The sequence below is a fragment of the Coturnix japonica genome, chromosome 9 (assembly GCF_001577835.2).
Source record: "Coturnix japonica isolate 7356 chromosome 9, Coturnix japonica 2.1, whole genome shotgun sequence".
Classification (NCBI taxonomy): Eukaryota; Metazoa; Chordata; class Aves; order Galliformes; family Phasianidae; genus Coturnix; species Coturnix japonica.
The window spans coordinates 2,349,968-2,365,020 of record NC_029524.1 but is presented as its reverse complement, the minus strand read 5'-3'; the positions used below and the strand labels follow the sequence as shown (position 1 = coordinate 2,365,020).

The window sequence follows — 15,053 nt, the reverse complement described above, 5'->3', positions numbered from 1 at the left end:
CAGAGTAGAAGACCTGACGAGACACATAGTCTGTTGGGTCAGGTTGATCCTACATGAAGTGGCAGTACGTGGCCCACTGCAGCAGTGCCTCTCCAACAGCAGGAATTCCTATTTCTCACATCTCCATTCATGATTAATTTGGCACTTCTATCTTTAATGTCATGAAATCGAGTATTTCCACCAGGAGGTAATGAAGGAAACTGCTTTGTCCTTGGATTTTGAGGCTGCCTGGACACTTTGATTCCTTTTCAGGTAGAGTACCTTGTACTTATTTATAGTGATAGTGCTGTATCTGCTGCTAGAGCAGGAGTTATATTTTATTTTTGTGTTACAGATCAGGGCCATAAAGGGATGCTGGCTTTTGTTTTCGTTACTGAATGTGGCATCACTTGGTTGAAATCACCTGGAGAGTAAGTTAACAATGGATGTGTTTGCATGTTCCATCATCTTTTACTTCTTTCCATGCCTTTTAGAGGTGCCTTTTGGATACACTAGTCTTTACAGTAATCTGCATCATCGTATTTGAGCTGTTGTATTGCCAAACTTTTGTTTCTGAAGTATGCTAAACTACTTGTTTCCTTTAACAGACTCCTGAAACTGATGAAGAGGATGTAGAATATCATGAGACATTTAACATAACTTCTTCCGGAGTGTGCAGAGAAAGCTCAGTGTTAGCAATGCATGCTATTGTTAAAAAGCTGAGTCAACTGAGAAAAACTTATCAAAACTTACTGCTTGTTGAAAAATGTTCAGCTTATACTGTATTACTCATGTGAATGTGAAAAATGAAGATAGCCCACAGGATTTAATAAAGATTTGGGTGTGTCGTTGTTGTTTGTTTGTTCTCCTCCCTTTTTCCCCCCAGAAATTTCTTTTTTTTCTTTTATGATGATATTGGGAAAAGATCTGGAACTAATCCATCAGTGGTTTTGGACCTGAAGATACTTTACGTGATGGTACTGGTCAAATAAGGAAGGAGCTTCCCCCTTCCAAAGGCTCATGTACTAAATTCAGAATAAACAGACTTCTGTGCCAGGAAGAAGGGAGCCAGAGTCACAGCTTACAAGGTTGTAGCTGTTGAGTAGAAGAGCTTGTAGCAGCTTGGGCCTGAGGCCAGTTACTTACTTGGTTTCTAAGCTTACAGTGCAGATGTGATCATGCAGCAGGTGCTCTAACTGAGAAAAATAAAGGAGGGAGGCCACAAGAATTAATTTTCTGTCACAGTAGACACTGGCTGTTTGAATGCTGCAAGTCTTCTCAGCTTTATTATAATGTCCAAGGTTATTTCCCAAATGCTTTTCTTTTATTTTTTGACAGCTTTGTCTTTGTAACCTGGAAAAGAGAGACGTGGAGACTGTGTGTGTGTGTACATGCAGTTTACTACTCACCAAATCTATACTATTATTTGAATAATAAAGCCTGCACAGAGTGACTGGATACAATGAAGAGGAGATGAAAAGAGATTCCATCTTTTCTCTGTATGCCTTATTTTTACAGCTGATGGGAGCTGTATGATGAGAGAGTGTGCCTTTATCAATATGATCTGACAGAGGGTTTCTTTGAGTCGTTAATGGGGATATTTTGTTGTCTTCTATGAAGCAGGCAGAGGAAAAGAAAAAGACTGCTGGTTAGGGATTCTTTTTCTATCTTGAGATTTTTATGTTTGTGTCCTTGGATGGAATGTTGTACAGAGGCTGCATCTTTGCTAGAGTTGACAAGTGTGGTAATAGATTGTGTGTGAGGTGAGACACTTCAGTCTCTGAACTGGCTGGCAACCTGGAAGCAAAGTTCAAAAATAGTCCAGAATGGCAATGGTTGCCATCAACATTGAAGAAGGAAGAGACTTTGAATTGTTTAAGACCAGAAAAGACCATTTCTAGGCTGACCTCTGGCATCACACAGGCCACAGAACATCGCTCAGTGATTGCTATAGTTAGGATCAGTTTTTCTTTTTGATTGCATTAATGCCTGACTTAAAAACAAAAGTGTCCATGATTGATGTTTGGGGTGATAAAGAGGCTGCAGTGTGGCTCTGAAAGTTGTCCCAGTGGTTAATAACTGACAGCGGTTGTTAAAAAATAAACAAACCAACAAAACTCCTGGATATTTACTTTGAGAGCCAAAAAAGTCCTTCTGCTGTCCTGCATGTCCCCCTTGCAGGCTTCTAAGGACTGGGATGGTTACCAGTAGATACCATTTTAAACTGAGTTGGCTTTTTTCTCTTTTTGGGGTAAATTTTCTGTCCTCGAATCATTCTTGTTGCTCCCCAGACTATCTGGACTCATCAGCATTTATTGTCTCACTGCTCTTTGTATCCAGAGCAGACTGTTAGCAATGATCTCATGCTTGTTTCCAAATCTGTTCCGGACTAAGAAGCCTGCCCTTGTGTGTCTGAGGCAAAGCATGGTCCTTAAATGGTCTTTGCCCACTTGCAGCTATGCTTTAGGCTCAGTGACCCATCACAGACTTATCTGTATCCTTACAATATCCATGTTTTTTGAAGTTAGCTTTTATGTTGGAGTAGCACATTCTATTAAGGTTTACCAAAATCCTGTGTTAGTATGTCAGCATGTCTGAGACATCAACGGTTTGTTTGTATTAGATTTCATTTACAAGGATTACGCTCTGTAGGCTTCAGTGCTGATAGTCATTAATTGCATTTCTAATTTCTCATGTTGAAGTTGTCATGTTAAGTGATATTTATTCTTGTTCATGTTGTCAGGTTTATTCTTGCATGCACTTGGTCACACACCTGCATTTTCCCTGCCCTGCAATACTTGATGTGCTAAAAAGGAGTGGACTAAGACTAAATAGTTCAGCCTGCTTTTTTAGGTACTTGAGAGCACTCATTCTGCTACTGTGTGCTGTTCCTCATGAATTCTCAGAAGTGTGTGCCTTTCCCACCATGGTCTTTATTCCCTTTCATGAGAAGCAGATCAGTAAAGGAGATAAATGGTGTAAAGACATCCCTAAGACAAATGCAGACCGATAATCTCTATTGATTATTTTTAGTGGAGCCACCGAGAAGATGAGGTATTGTTACAGGCACAATAGGTCAGACAACACCTGTGGATTTCATTTGCATGTCCTATTTCCTCCTCTAAAGTCCTGATTTCATTTTTTCACTGAGTGCAGAACTCTGTCAGTTGAGGTCCTTGCAAGCTGCGGTGCCTGAAACCTGAAAAACGTTCAGAGTGATTTGTCAGCACTTTGAATGTGTTACTTGACATAAGTACGAAATCTATTTGCTCAAAGATTAAGAACTGTGAAAATAGTTACGGAGTGGAAATGGCTAATACTGTTTCAGAAACAAATGTTACTTTCAGACTCCATAGTAATTATGAATAATAGTATAAACAGTGACAGCAGAAAGTTTTCAGTAAAAGGTCTCTTTGGGATGAGTGAATAATCCAAATAATGCTGCTCCATTTCAGCTCTCTAAGTGATAGTTTCGAGGAGTTGGTTTAAAGAAAGTTGTTTGTTTTGCAGGTTATTCAAAGAATATTCTACACAGTCAATCGATCCTGGTCTGGGAAGATCACCCTAACAGAGCTGAGGAAAAGCAACTTCTTGCAAGTATGTTGGTTTCTACCTGAACAGGACATAGAATGCATTGATTCTTTTATTCCTGTGTACTATTCAGTGAGGTTGTAGTAAGGCAAACTCAGTACCCAGTAACCCAGCTCAGTGCCAGGATGGGGCTAGAACTGGTGAAAGAGGTGTCAAGAGTGCAGTGAATACAAGGTGAAGGAGTGCATTCAAAACTCTGAAGCAACACCTGGCTCACTGAGCAGCCAAGAATAGCTGGTGGATGGACTNCTACCTGAACAGGACATAGAATGCATTGATTCTTTTATTCCTGTGTACTATTCAGTGAGGTTGTAGTAAGGCAAACTCAGTACCCAGTAACCCAGTTCAGAGTCAAGATGAGAGAATACCAAGGACCAGAGCAGCCAAGAGTGCAGTGAATACAAGGTGAAGGAGTGCATTCAAAACTCTGAAGCAACACCTGGCTCACTGAGCAGCCAAGAATAGCTGGTGGATGGACTATGATACGTGCTGAGTAGCACAGCCAACTTCTTGATTCAGCTGGCAGTCAATCTTCTGCCAGCTGGTCAGGCACACTGCACCACTGTAAGACTGAGCATCTCAGGATGCATCACCTAGTATGTACTGATTTCTGATTGTGCAGTAAACTTCTCCAGAAAAGCTGTTGGGTTTAGCACTCGTTACATATCAGAGGAGGGAATGTTGGGTGGATGGTTTGGGATGAAGATCTCTGTTCATTTTACCAAAAAGAGCACCAGATTAGGACTGTCTAAGGCTGCTTGATTCCATCCCGGCTTAAGAAGCCAGAAGCCTTTGGGTTGAAAGGTCAAGGCGTTTATTGTCTGCAAAGGCATGGAGAGACGTAAGAAGAATTTGAAGAAGGTAATGAGTGCTCAGAGATGTCTTAAGTCCTAGGTGACTTAAACATCAGAAAATCAGAGTAGTCTGGTAGGTCTGGCAATGCTGCTCTGTTGCCCCTGTCTGAAAGTTTACTGAATCTGATGGTTAGTGGGATGTGAGAGTTTTGTGCTGGCTTCTAGGACATGGAGATAATGGAGAGAGAACAGTGAGCTGTCAGTGTTCACTGGCCTCTGCCACTAGGCCTGCTGTCTTAGGGACATAACTGCCTTTGACTGTCCTCCCTGCTGAGGATCTGTGAGGGCAGAGGAGGATAAGACCCATGGCTTGTTTGATTTGATTCATTAGATTGAGGCTATCTGTTGTCCTCTGGCTGTAGCGCTCAGGGGAAGGCAGATGGAGATAAAGCTGTGATACCTTCTGCCATGGGAGGGAAGGACAGAGGTAGGTGTAAGGTGGAAATAAAACAATGTTGTTGTTGCTAAATGTTTCGTAATTGGATATGGTAACAGAAATCATGGCTGAAAATCTGCCCGAGCCTCCCAGTTAAACTAGGCTGATTCCTGTCAGCAGCAGGCCAGAAAAATCAGTGTGATTAGTTTAATTTGCCTGGGATCGATCCTTCCCCAGTCCAGGCGTGAGTATGGAGTAAGGCTTGACCTTATGCTTCAGGAGCCAAGCAAGAATGTGCAGTGTCAAGATACGTCTCAGTTCCTGTGGATTTGCTGTGGTAAATGGCTCTAGGAGCCTCTGATACAGGTCAGAGATGGCTTGCAAATAATGGATTCCAGCCTTGTTCTTCTGCATGGCTCTTCACTATGGCTGAAAATTAACAGGAATTGTTCATGGGATTGGCAAAAGTAATGTGCACATACGCTAACCAAGATGTTCAAACCATATGCTTTATAACTGCCTGTTAAATATCAAATGCAAGAACAAAATCTCCTACAGTGAGGAAGGGCTACATTTTGGATTAGCTCTCACAGCTGTTTTTGCCCAGCTTCTATAGAGGGTGGAGGACTCGAGCTGTTAAATCACCTCTTTGTCTAGGTTTAACTTCCCACTTTATTTGTACTGTTTCAGACTCTTGCTCTCTTGGAAGAAGAGGATGACATAAATCAAATCACAGATTATTTCTCCTACGAGCACTTCTATGTTATATACTGTAAATTCTGGGAGCTGGACACTGATCATGACCTTTATATCAGCCAGAAGGATCTGGCTAGATACAGTGATCAAGGTATGCTGCCTGCAAGCTATGGTGGGAGGAAAGTGGTTGCTGAAAATAGAATGCTCCCAATAAAAAGTAAAGCCTAGCATTAATTTAGTTAATTTGACATCTCAAAAAATTTAAATGGAGGCATCCATCTCATAAACAAATGCTGATTTACACTTACTTGTAGGAGCTTAGACACGGAGAAATGCAACAGATGCTGTTTTTCTCTTGGGTAGCTTCAGTGGATTGCTGCCAGAAGGACAAGCTAATAATGCTTTCAAACTAGCTCTTTTTTTGCTGAGGGTTTTGCAGGTAGTTGAAGTATAAACAAGAAGGTTGAGCCTCTGTGAACTTTAAAGACTGCCAAATTGCAGTCTTGTCGTGTGAGAGAAGTTTCAGAGTCCAGCGAAGGTCGATGAATTTTGGTTTGCAAATGCTCTCCGGGGATTATCTTTTGAGTTCATCCTGGAACACTTTGCCACAAGTTGAGCAGATCCTAAAAGTTTTCGAAGGCTCAAGTGCCACAGATAAATTAATGGAGTAAAAATCCACAAAGGGATGAATAATCCAAAAGCAATTCCTCTGGCTCAGGAAGTCCTTGCTCTGCAAGTTGTTGAAGGCTGAGAAAGCATGCTAGAAAATAGTCACTGTATGTGTGAGCTGTTCTGTATGGTTTGTTAGCTGGGCTGGATGGAGGCACCCAGTCAGATGGGCTGTGTTTAAGATGATCTGTGTTCTTGGAGCATGATATGCCCGTGCACTTACAGTCAAGACTCGTGACTTAGTGTCTTGGACAAGAGCCTGAGCTATTGACCAGCACGCTTTAACTTTGAAGATGAAGCTGTCTTGAACTCTTCCGTGTGTCTGCCACACTTTTTAGGAAAGTAGTTCTAGGATAGAGAATTAGGCTTGGAGAAATGGCATACTTAGACACAACATGTGATTTGGAGGTGCTGGGAGAGGTGACAGGTGTTTCAATGCATAGAGCTACCGGGTTCTGTAGGTATGACACATTGTCAGGAATTGCTGGAAATCTGGAGGGGATGCAACATTTTGTGGGGACCAAGATCCCAGAGGGCTGAAGTGAAAAAGAAAGAATGGAGTGTGAATTGACAACACTGTAGATTTGTATGTGTTGTGGTGGCCCATGTCCTTGGGGTAGAAGTGTTCACAGGAAGGCCATGGGGGTTCTGGGTGATTATGGCAGTCACAGCAGGTCAGTAGGTTGCTGAGAGGCTTGGATGGGCAGAGGGCAAGGAGTGCATAACTAAAGGTAAATTATATAGGTGACTTGGTCCCTTTTGGGAGGATGGAATGTGGGAGAGGAGCATCTCCCACATCAAGCACAGGAAGCTTGAGAGCACTGAGTGCTGGGGAGCTGAAGAGAGAAGGGGTGCTGTGGGCTGGGTGAAGGGGAGATGTTTTCAGTACAGTGGTGCAGCAGCAGGTCTAAAGGAAGTGTCTCAGTGATCTGGACTGTGAGGTCAGTGTGGAAGTCCTGCCTGAGACTAGTACTTGTTGCTCAGGTGGTGCACCTCTAGCACAGCAACCAGCTCCACACATTTCTGGCTGGCAGAGTCCTTCTACTTGCTTGAAATAATGCTTGTTTTTCATTGTCCTTCCCTGATGCAGGGGATTGCAACACTTCGTGCATTGCTTAGAAATGTTTTTGTATGGATTTGATATGTGATTTTTGCTTGATAGCTAAACTAATTTTGCAGTCCACATTGAAGTATTCTTCTATTAGTCCTACTGCAGCAAACTAGGGGTAATACTGCCCATACTGGAAGGTGTAGTGCAAGAATCCAGATCACACATGGTTGCTATATTTGAGAGGAAGTAATGGTGCTGGGTAGGATTCAAAGGCAGGCATATCTTCATTTTTCATTAAGTGCTGCTAAACACAGACCAGTGAAGTATCTAGGCAGTGTAGGTAGAGCTTTGTTTTAGCGATGGGAAATCACTTGGTGTGAGTTCACTTTAAATAACTGAATGTCATTATTCTGGTGACCTGTTGCTTCATTTCATCTGTTTTCTTTGTTTCTAGCTCTGTCAAGCAGGATTATTGAGCGAATATTCAGCGGTGCTGTGGTGAGGTGAGGAATAGCATGCTGGCTGGGAATGGAAGTGAATTTCTGTCGGGCTGGTTAGGAATTCAAGATACTGATCAGTGGGAATTTCTGAGAGTACGGTTTCCAACATGATGCTTCAGGTGAAGCTTCCTGAACACTGAGTGGGATTTCTGGGCATCCTTAGAAAGTAAATGAAAAATCCAGTAGGACGATCACTTAAGTTCATCGTAGTAGATGTATTTAACACATAGTAGAACATATTTTAGAACTGGGCATAGCCAGTGGGAGCGTGCAGACCCTGTGTTTTTGTCCAGCAGTGGCACAGGGATGGCTGGAGAGCATTGGTGCAAAGCCTAGGAAAAATAGCACAGCCCAGCACCTGCTGTGTGAGGATACTTGGCAGGTGAGCCTCAGCTTTGCAGTAACAGCCAGGCAGCAAACATTGTGCCTGGGAGGAAGGGCAGAAGAGTTGTTGCTAGAAAGTGCAGAGGGGCAGGCTAAGTGGGCAGTCATGTTTCCATTTTCTCTTACAAGTGATTTGGGGCTTTTTTAAAACTCTGTTGATAACATTCTGAGTATTAAGCCTGTTTTTTTCTGGGTGTTTTCCAGAGGAAACGAAGTTCATAAGGAAGGCCGCATGAGTTATGCTGATTTTGTGTGGCTGCTGATTTCAGAGGAAGACAAAAGAAATGCTACAAGGTTTGACTGATTTCTGTGTCCTAGTAAAATTATTAAGATGAGCAGATTAGATTTTAGAAACTTCTGTGACTTATTCCCAAACAGACAGCAGCTTCAGCTTCTGTGATTATTAGGAAGACAACCTACTGTCAATACTTGGTCAAATAGTTTTCCTTTCTTGAGGAGGAATTGCTTTGAAGGAGAGTTTCCTTTTAATATTAAAGTGTCTTGAGTAACCATCAGTCACTTTGGTTCCCCCATGCTCATGAGGTTAGTGCTGTTTTACCACCATGAGGAACTGCTTGGAGAGCAATGGACAGCTGCATAAAAACTGGATTTGTTTGTTTTCCCCCTTTGTCTCCATCATACTTCCCTTTAGCTCTTGATCTCACTGACTGCAGACCAGATGATGGCTTCTCACAAGGGCAGTCCCTGGTCCTTTTTGTAGAGGCAGCTGTAGATGCCATCTGTCAGCACTGAGCTCCTGCATAGTGGGCAGAGTTCAGCTCACGTGGCTGCAGCTTTGTGGCCATGTGAGCTGATAGCTCAACCATGCTGTGAAGGCTGAGGTGCACTTCAGTGGGGGTCTGTGGTTGCAATAGCAGGGGCTGCAGAGACTATTGTCTCTGGGGTAAACCCATGAGATGTTTATAGCTGGTAGGAACGTTCCTTTCATGCACGTGGCAATTTCCTAAGAAGGCTTTCTAGGGAAACTGTGTCACTTAGTAAAACCTACCCTCCTGTCTGGTTTGTGAAGCCAGTGGGATACTGCTGTGCAGAGCCGAACTAGATCTGCTTGCAGTTATTCGGGCAAGGAATTTTCTGAGTAAAGATGAGAAAATGAACTCAAATCCATGGTTTGACTATCTAGAGCTGTAGTTAGGATGTAGAGTGTGGCTGCCTTAAAACACTGCCTTTTACGTAAGGAGTATGGGATAGCTGGTGTCCTGGATTCAGAGTTGGTTGTATCTGGCTGTCTTCTGATGCTGAATGGGGCAGGGATACCACAGCCTGCGTGAGACAGTTGACAGTGCACAGTGGGCACTTGTAGAACTACCTGGTGAAACAGGTCGTGAGTCTTACCGTGCTTACAAGTCAAATAAAAGAGAACTAACAGGTGCCACTCACAAGCCTTGGCCTGTGCTCTAATCCTTCCCAAAGGGTATTTTTGTGATTTATTTTTTAGATTTATGCCAGCCTTTGGGCGAAGAGGAGCATTAGAGAATTGGGGAAGGGGAATGTGCATTGCTGCAGTCTATGCTGTAGAGATTCTCTAATGCAGTCACTGCACTTTCACTAATCCTATCTCTTTTTCTAGCATTGAGTACTGGTTTCGGTGCATGGACCTGGATGGGGATGGGGTGCTCTCCATGTATGAACTGGAATACTTCTATGAGGAGCAGTGTGAACGGATGGAAGTGATGGGCATAGAACCACTGCCATTTCAGGATTTGCTGTGTCAGATGCTTGATCTCGTTAAGCCAGAGAGAGAAGGTAAATTCTGTGTAATGGGAGCTTCCATGCTCTTTGATCTGTGGTGGATTGAGGAAGTAATGTTACCCTGAAATCCATTTGTGGGTAGAGTCTTGTGTTAGAATCACAGGACTGCAATTACTGTACAAAGTAACAGTAACATTATGGCTGCTGCAGCATAATGTTATACGTAAAGAAGTCTGAAAAACCTAAAAGACCTTGTGAATGAACTTGCTGGCACTGGAGCAGCAAGTCTTGTATAGTCCAGCTGTGGAACATACTGACAGCCTAGATGTGAAACTACCATCCCCCTCCACATTCTTTCACATTTCACATAAATATAAAAGATCTCCATATTACCTCCAGATGTATGTAAAGTTTAGAACTAATACACACCAATTTATTAAATAATGTTTATATTCTTGACAGGATTGGGAAGAGATTTTGCAGTATCGTAGCCTAGTGGTGCAACAAAACTTCCTTAGAACTGACCAGAACAGGTCCAGTTTCTCACTAAGAAGAAGCTTAATAGCACAGTATCACTGTGTGGGTTTTTGTTTGTTTTTTCTGCAGGACGAGTAACCCTGCGAGACTTGAAGAGATGCAGAATGGCTCATGTGTTCTACAACACGTTCTTCAATTTAGAGAAATACCTGGACAATGAACAGAGAGATCCCTTTGCAGTGCAAAAGGTATAAATCACTTTTATTTCTAAGTACAGGCCTTCTCAAACTCATCTTTGGAATTAAACTGGATGAAGGAAAAATCCGACTGAACATAAAGGAACCTTTTCACACTTTGGGCAGCCAAACACTGGATGAGGTTGCCTGAGTAAGTTGTGAACATTCTGACCTTGGAGGTTTTCAGGATGTGACTTTGAACTCCCTGATCGAACCTCACAACAGACCCAGATTTGAGCAGAAGCTGGGAGATGTCCTGGCTACCTTCCAACCCAAACCATTCCACTGTTCTATGATGTGACTGCCTTAGCTGATCCTACTGCACCAGCACTGGTGGTGCAGTGTGTGATTCTAGAGAGAATGACCTACAGCTGCTGAATTGCCAGCGATTCACCAGGCTGTGCCTGGCAGCATTCACCAGCCAGAGAACATACGAAAGGTTGTCACTTCTGTAATTTCTTGTTGCACTAGCTGTAGGGTGTTCTGACACCTGAGCTTTGTCAGTTGTTGGCATCAAGTCTCTCACCTCTGGTTCCCCTTGTACATCCACTGAAAACAGATGTGAGTATAGCTTGGAAACTATCTCCCAGAGGGCTTTTATGCAGTCAAAAGTACAGTGAAGTGGTGGGGATGCCAGAATCAACTCTGGTTCCTTCCCAGCTGGTTCCTGCATAACCTGTACAAGGAACTTTGCAGTTCCGTGCTTCTAGGATCATCATAAATTACACTCCCTGGCCCCACCTGCCTGCTCCTGTCTTCCCTTGGCGTATTTACTAAATGGCAGAGGCAACTGTTTATAGAGATGTTACTGTGTAAACTTTCAAACTTTCCCCCACTGAGCAAACTGTTATGATCAACTATAATTGTCAATTAAGGATTTCAGATTAAGTCCTTTAACCAATTGCAAACTCTGAAGATTCATAAAATATGTAGAAAATATGTAGTTACTGTAGAATGACTTGGGTTGGAATGGACCTTTAAGGTCATTCAGTTCCAACACCCCTGCTATGGGCAGGGTTGCCAGTCTGAAGTGGAAGGGGACTGATTTGTTGGCAGGCTGGGTCGCACACTGTTTTGTAGTGTATGTGTGGTCTATGTGTTTCATCATCAGTTATGTACAGATGTTAGTTCAAGGTAATTGTGAGTCTTGTTTTTCGACTGTTTCAGTATTGTTGCTGACTATTCCTAGAACTGGTTGTTCATGTGTGCATGGAGTTACAGAACATGAGACCTGTTGTAAACATAGCTGCATAGAGGTGCAGGCATGGTGTGCCTGACTGTCTGCTCTCTTCAGGATTTCGAAAATGATGGTCCTGAGCCTTCAGACTGGGACAGGTACGCTGCTGAGGAGTACGAGATTCTTGTGGCTGAGGAGTCTGGGAACGAACAGCTCCAAGAAGGGTAAGCAGAGGCATTGCACTGCCCTGGAGACACGCTCCATGGCTCTGGCTGAGATCTGGAGTCTCAGCATCACGGCATAGAGGAGCCTGAAGTAGTTGCTCCAGATGGCTGTGTTGGTACATTTGTTATAAGGGGCTTGGGGTCTTCTGAATTCTTTGTTGCCAACCACTGAATTAGCCACATCTGCTGCAGATATGAAGATAGCTGGGAAAAAGGAAAAAGCATTTTTCTTTTGGTAATGGTACCAAAAAGATATCAAACGACTTTTGCTATTCCTGGCTACGTGTTAATGGTATCATACTACTATGGCGCAGAAGCTGTAGCTGTTACATTTATGATCCTAGTTGAGGCTTTATTTTAGTTAAACAATTTTACTTTCTGCCTGACTTTATGCCTGTTGTCTTTGCTCTTCATAACCTGTTTCCAAATTGTAATTCTTCTACTAATCTTGTGTAGGCTTTTTATTTAGAACAGTTGATTTCTGCAATATTGACACTAATTTTTGCAAACGTGTAGAATTGTATATTGACGGATACTCCAGCTATCCTTAGACCAATGAATTTAGGCAGAGCAGTAGGTCCAGGAATGCTGTGTATGCAAGGGCTTCCCACAGAGGCTCCCAGTGCAGACTTGCTGTAAGCGTGACTGGAGTTGTATCTTCTTGAGAGTATTTCTCCAGAGATCTCTGGTTACTGTAAGACACATTGGAGCAAATACGTTGTGCTTCTTCGTGGTGTCAGTCTTGCACGATTCAGGATTTCACCCGTTCTTGAGCAGCATTTATAGAGCCATTGAAATAAGAGTCCTGAGATGATTGTGTAATTTTCAAAGCTTCCCACAATGGAAACTGCTCGCATAACAGTAGCATCTGCTAATTAGCCACCAGGATTTATGAAGCCACAGGGAGCTGCGTTTCCTTTTCTCCCTGTGATGTGTATCCAAACAGCAATAAGCTGTTCCTTCATCTCCTTTGAGCTGCCTTGCCTTTTTGTGGCTTCCATTAATGAAAGATCACGTAACACAGGATGGGAGATAAAATTGTTCTATTTCCTGCATCCTCGCTGCAACACCTGCGTGCTCAGTACAGAAAAGAAATGGAAGTCTGCCATAGAAGCTTTGCAGGCCCATGAATCACCAGATTCACCAAAAACTGAATTGGCAGGTGATGTCAGATGGCTGAAGTCTGGCTGAAACAGCTCTGTGTCTTCCTCTAAGGAGCATGTCAGCAACCTTGCTGCTTGCTTTTAAGAGCCCCTGAAAAGCTCTGTAGTCATGGCAGCGGCATTAGATCTCATTTGTGGAGCATAGCAACAGACCACAAAGGAAAAAAGGAAGGGAAAAAGAAAAACAAAGAGCTGTATGCCCAGACAAATTTGCTAGAAAGAGGCACTGAGTTTTTGCATATTCGTTATTTCTGCTGTCCTTTGAGGGTGACAGAAACAGAGTGGGATGAAATGAAGATGATTTTTGTGCTCTATGAAGGATCAGATGATTTTTTAGCAAAGTTAACTGGCAGAGTCTGAAATTCAGTGTTTGTCTGAAAAACATTTGAGAATAACCATCGTTCAGCAAGTGCAGATGAATTAGTGTGGCGTTCTGTGCTACATTTATGACTTAATCCTGTCCATAGCTTTTCTGACTGGAGGGGGTTCTAAAACCAGTTGGTGTCTGGCTACCCGGATGCTTGTCATGGCAGAGCACTGCTTGTGGAAGAGGAATCTCACCAAGACATGGTGGACACTCAGAGACTTTAAGGATGCTGTGCCAGTTCAGAGGGGGTCAGGTGCAGTCTGTTTAATGTTGAAAGGCAGGGAGATCTTACAGTGTTTACTTCTGATCCTCAGTGGCAGCTTCAGAGATTTGCAAGTACTGCTATGGTAAATTAAATACCCATGTTGGAAAATACAAGGACAGCACACTCACCAAAAAGAAGATAAAAGAAAGGTGGCTTTTTGCTCAGAACCATTTGGAGCGTGGTGTTTTACTGGAAGCTTAAGTGGATCTGAACACTTCTCAGCCATGTTTTCTGTTTTATACATCTGCATACGAGTTTTTGAGGAAGTGAGCCTGTTCCCTGGTGAATGCACACACACACAGCTTTGTGTGAAGGCAGAAGCTGTAGTTGAATCTGACCATGAAGGATCTACCTTACTGCTATCTCACTTAGCAGTGAAGCCTCTCTGCTGCAGGACATACAGACTGGCAGGCAGAAATTGCTCCCAAGGCTTTGTTGTGCCTGCATGTGAGTTAGAAGAGGGAAAACCAACACAATTAGTGGCAGGTGGCTCTTTTTTTTTGGCACTGTCCTCACAGGGTATCAAAGGAGTTAACCTTTTTCTAGTGCAGTTCATCACTGAACAAACTGGGGCTATTCCTGTGCTTGCCACTGGAAGACCTCCTGCACCATTGCCTTCATAACAAACATTGCTTTCACAACTAAAGAGTTTGAACTTCCTGGGAGTCTTGAGGAAATAACTTGTGATGGGCTGAGGCTGGGGAAAAAATAGAGATCTTAAAATATATCATTTCTCAGCAACAGGAAGGGGATGAAAGCCCTGAAGCACTATCCTCTGCTGTAGAACACTGAAACCAGCTAGCATGAATACTGCAACTGGCTGGAGAGAATCTGCAGACAAACATCCCTAAGCCATAAACATAGAGTTCAGAGTGGGAGAGAATCATGACAGCGTGGCCACAATTGATCTTTCTGTGAAAATAAAAGCATATCCTGAGCTCAAAGATACTTTGGAAACCAAGTGTTAGTGAGCAAGTCTGAGCAAGCCAAGTTTCCTCTAGGACCTGAATCTCTGCCTGAACAACTTCATTTCTACATTAAGGCTACTGCGAGATACTGACATCTGTGACTAAAACTGTATTCAGTTTCTAAATGCTGAACACCAATGAAAAGCTGTTTCAGAATGTAAGAATGAGAATGGATAGAGGACAGTCAGCTGTCAGAATACTGCTTACTGATGCACTGTATTCAGTGCTTTACGAATACGCTCCTTGAGGTTAACGTCCTGCATGTTATCATATTTGAGTCACATGGTTTAGTGGCCACTGAAATAACTTAGCTGAAAAATGCTCTCACCAAAAAATAGCTTTTAAAGACACGCCTTTTATCTT

The 15,053-nt window shown here is 42.9% G+C and overlaps 1 protein-coding gene across 7 annotated transcripts in view; it reads left to right on the top strand.

Moving 5' to 3' along the window:
* PPP2R3A (protein phosphatase 2 regulatory subunit B''alpha) overlaps positions 1 to 15,053 on the top strand; it is a 54,903-nt gene that overhangs the window by 33,049 nt on the left and 6,801 nt on the right. For 5 of the 7 annotated variants that reach the window (XR_001557061.2, XR_001557060.2, XM_015870978.2 and 2 more), the window contains 7 exons: positions 3,490 to 3,576; positions 5,491 to 5,647; positions 7,671 to 7,719; positions 8,305 to 8,394; positions 9,692 to 9,867; positions 10,420 to 10,538; positions 11,821 to 11,927. Coding sequence is in view for 5 of the 7 variants with exons in the window: in XM_015870978.2 (XP_015726464.1) it covers positions 3,490 to 3,576; positions 5,491 to 5,647; positions 7,671 to 7,719; positions 8,305 to 8,394; positions 9,692 to 9,867; positions 10,420 to 10,538; positions 11,821 to 11,927 (785 nt within the window). In the remaining 2 variants the exon portion in view is untranslated. Of the gene's footprint in view, positions 1 to 2,722; positions 3,466 to 3,489; positions 3,577 to 5,490; positions 5,648 to 7,670; positions 7,720 to 8,304; positions 8,395 to 9,691; positions 9,868 to 10,419; positions 10,539 to 11,820; positions 11,928 to 14,460; position 15,053 lie in introns of those variants that run through there. The other 2 variants (XM_015870977.2, XM_032446720.1) reach the window with 2 other exon arrangements.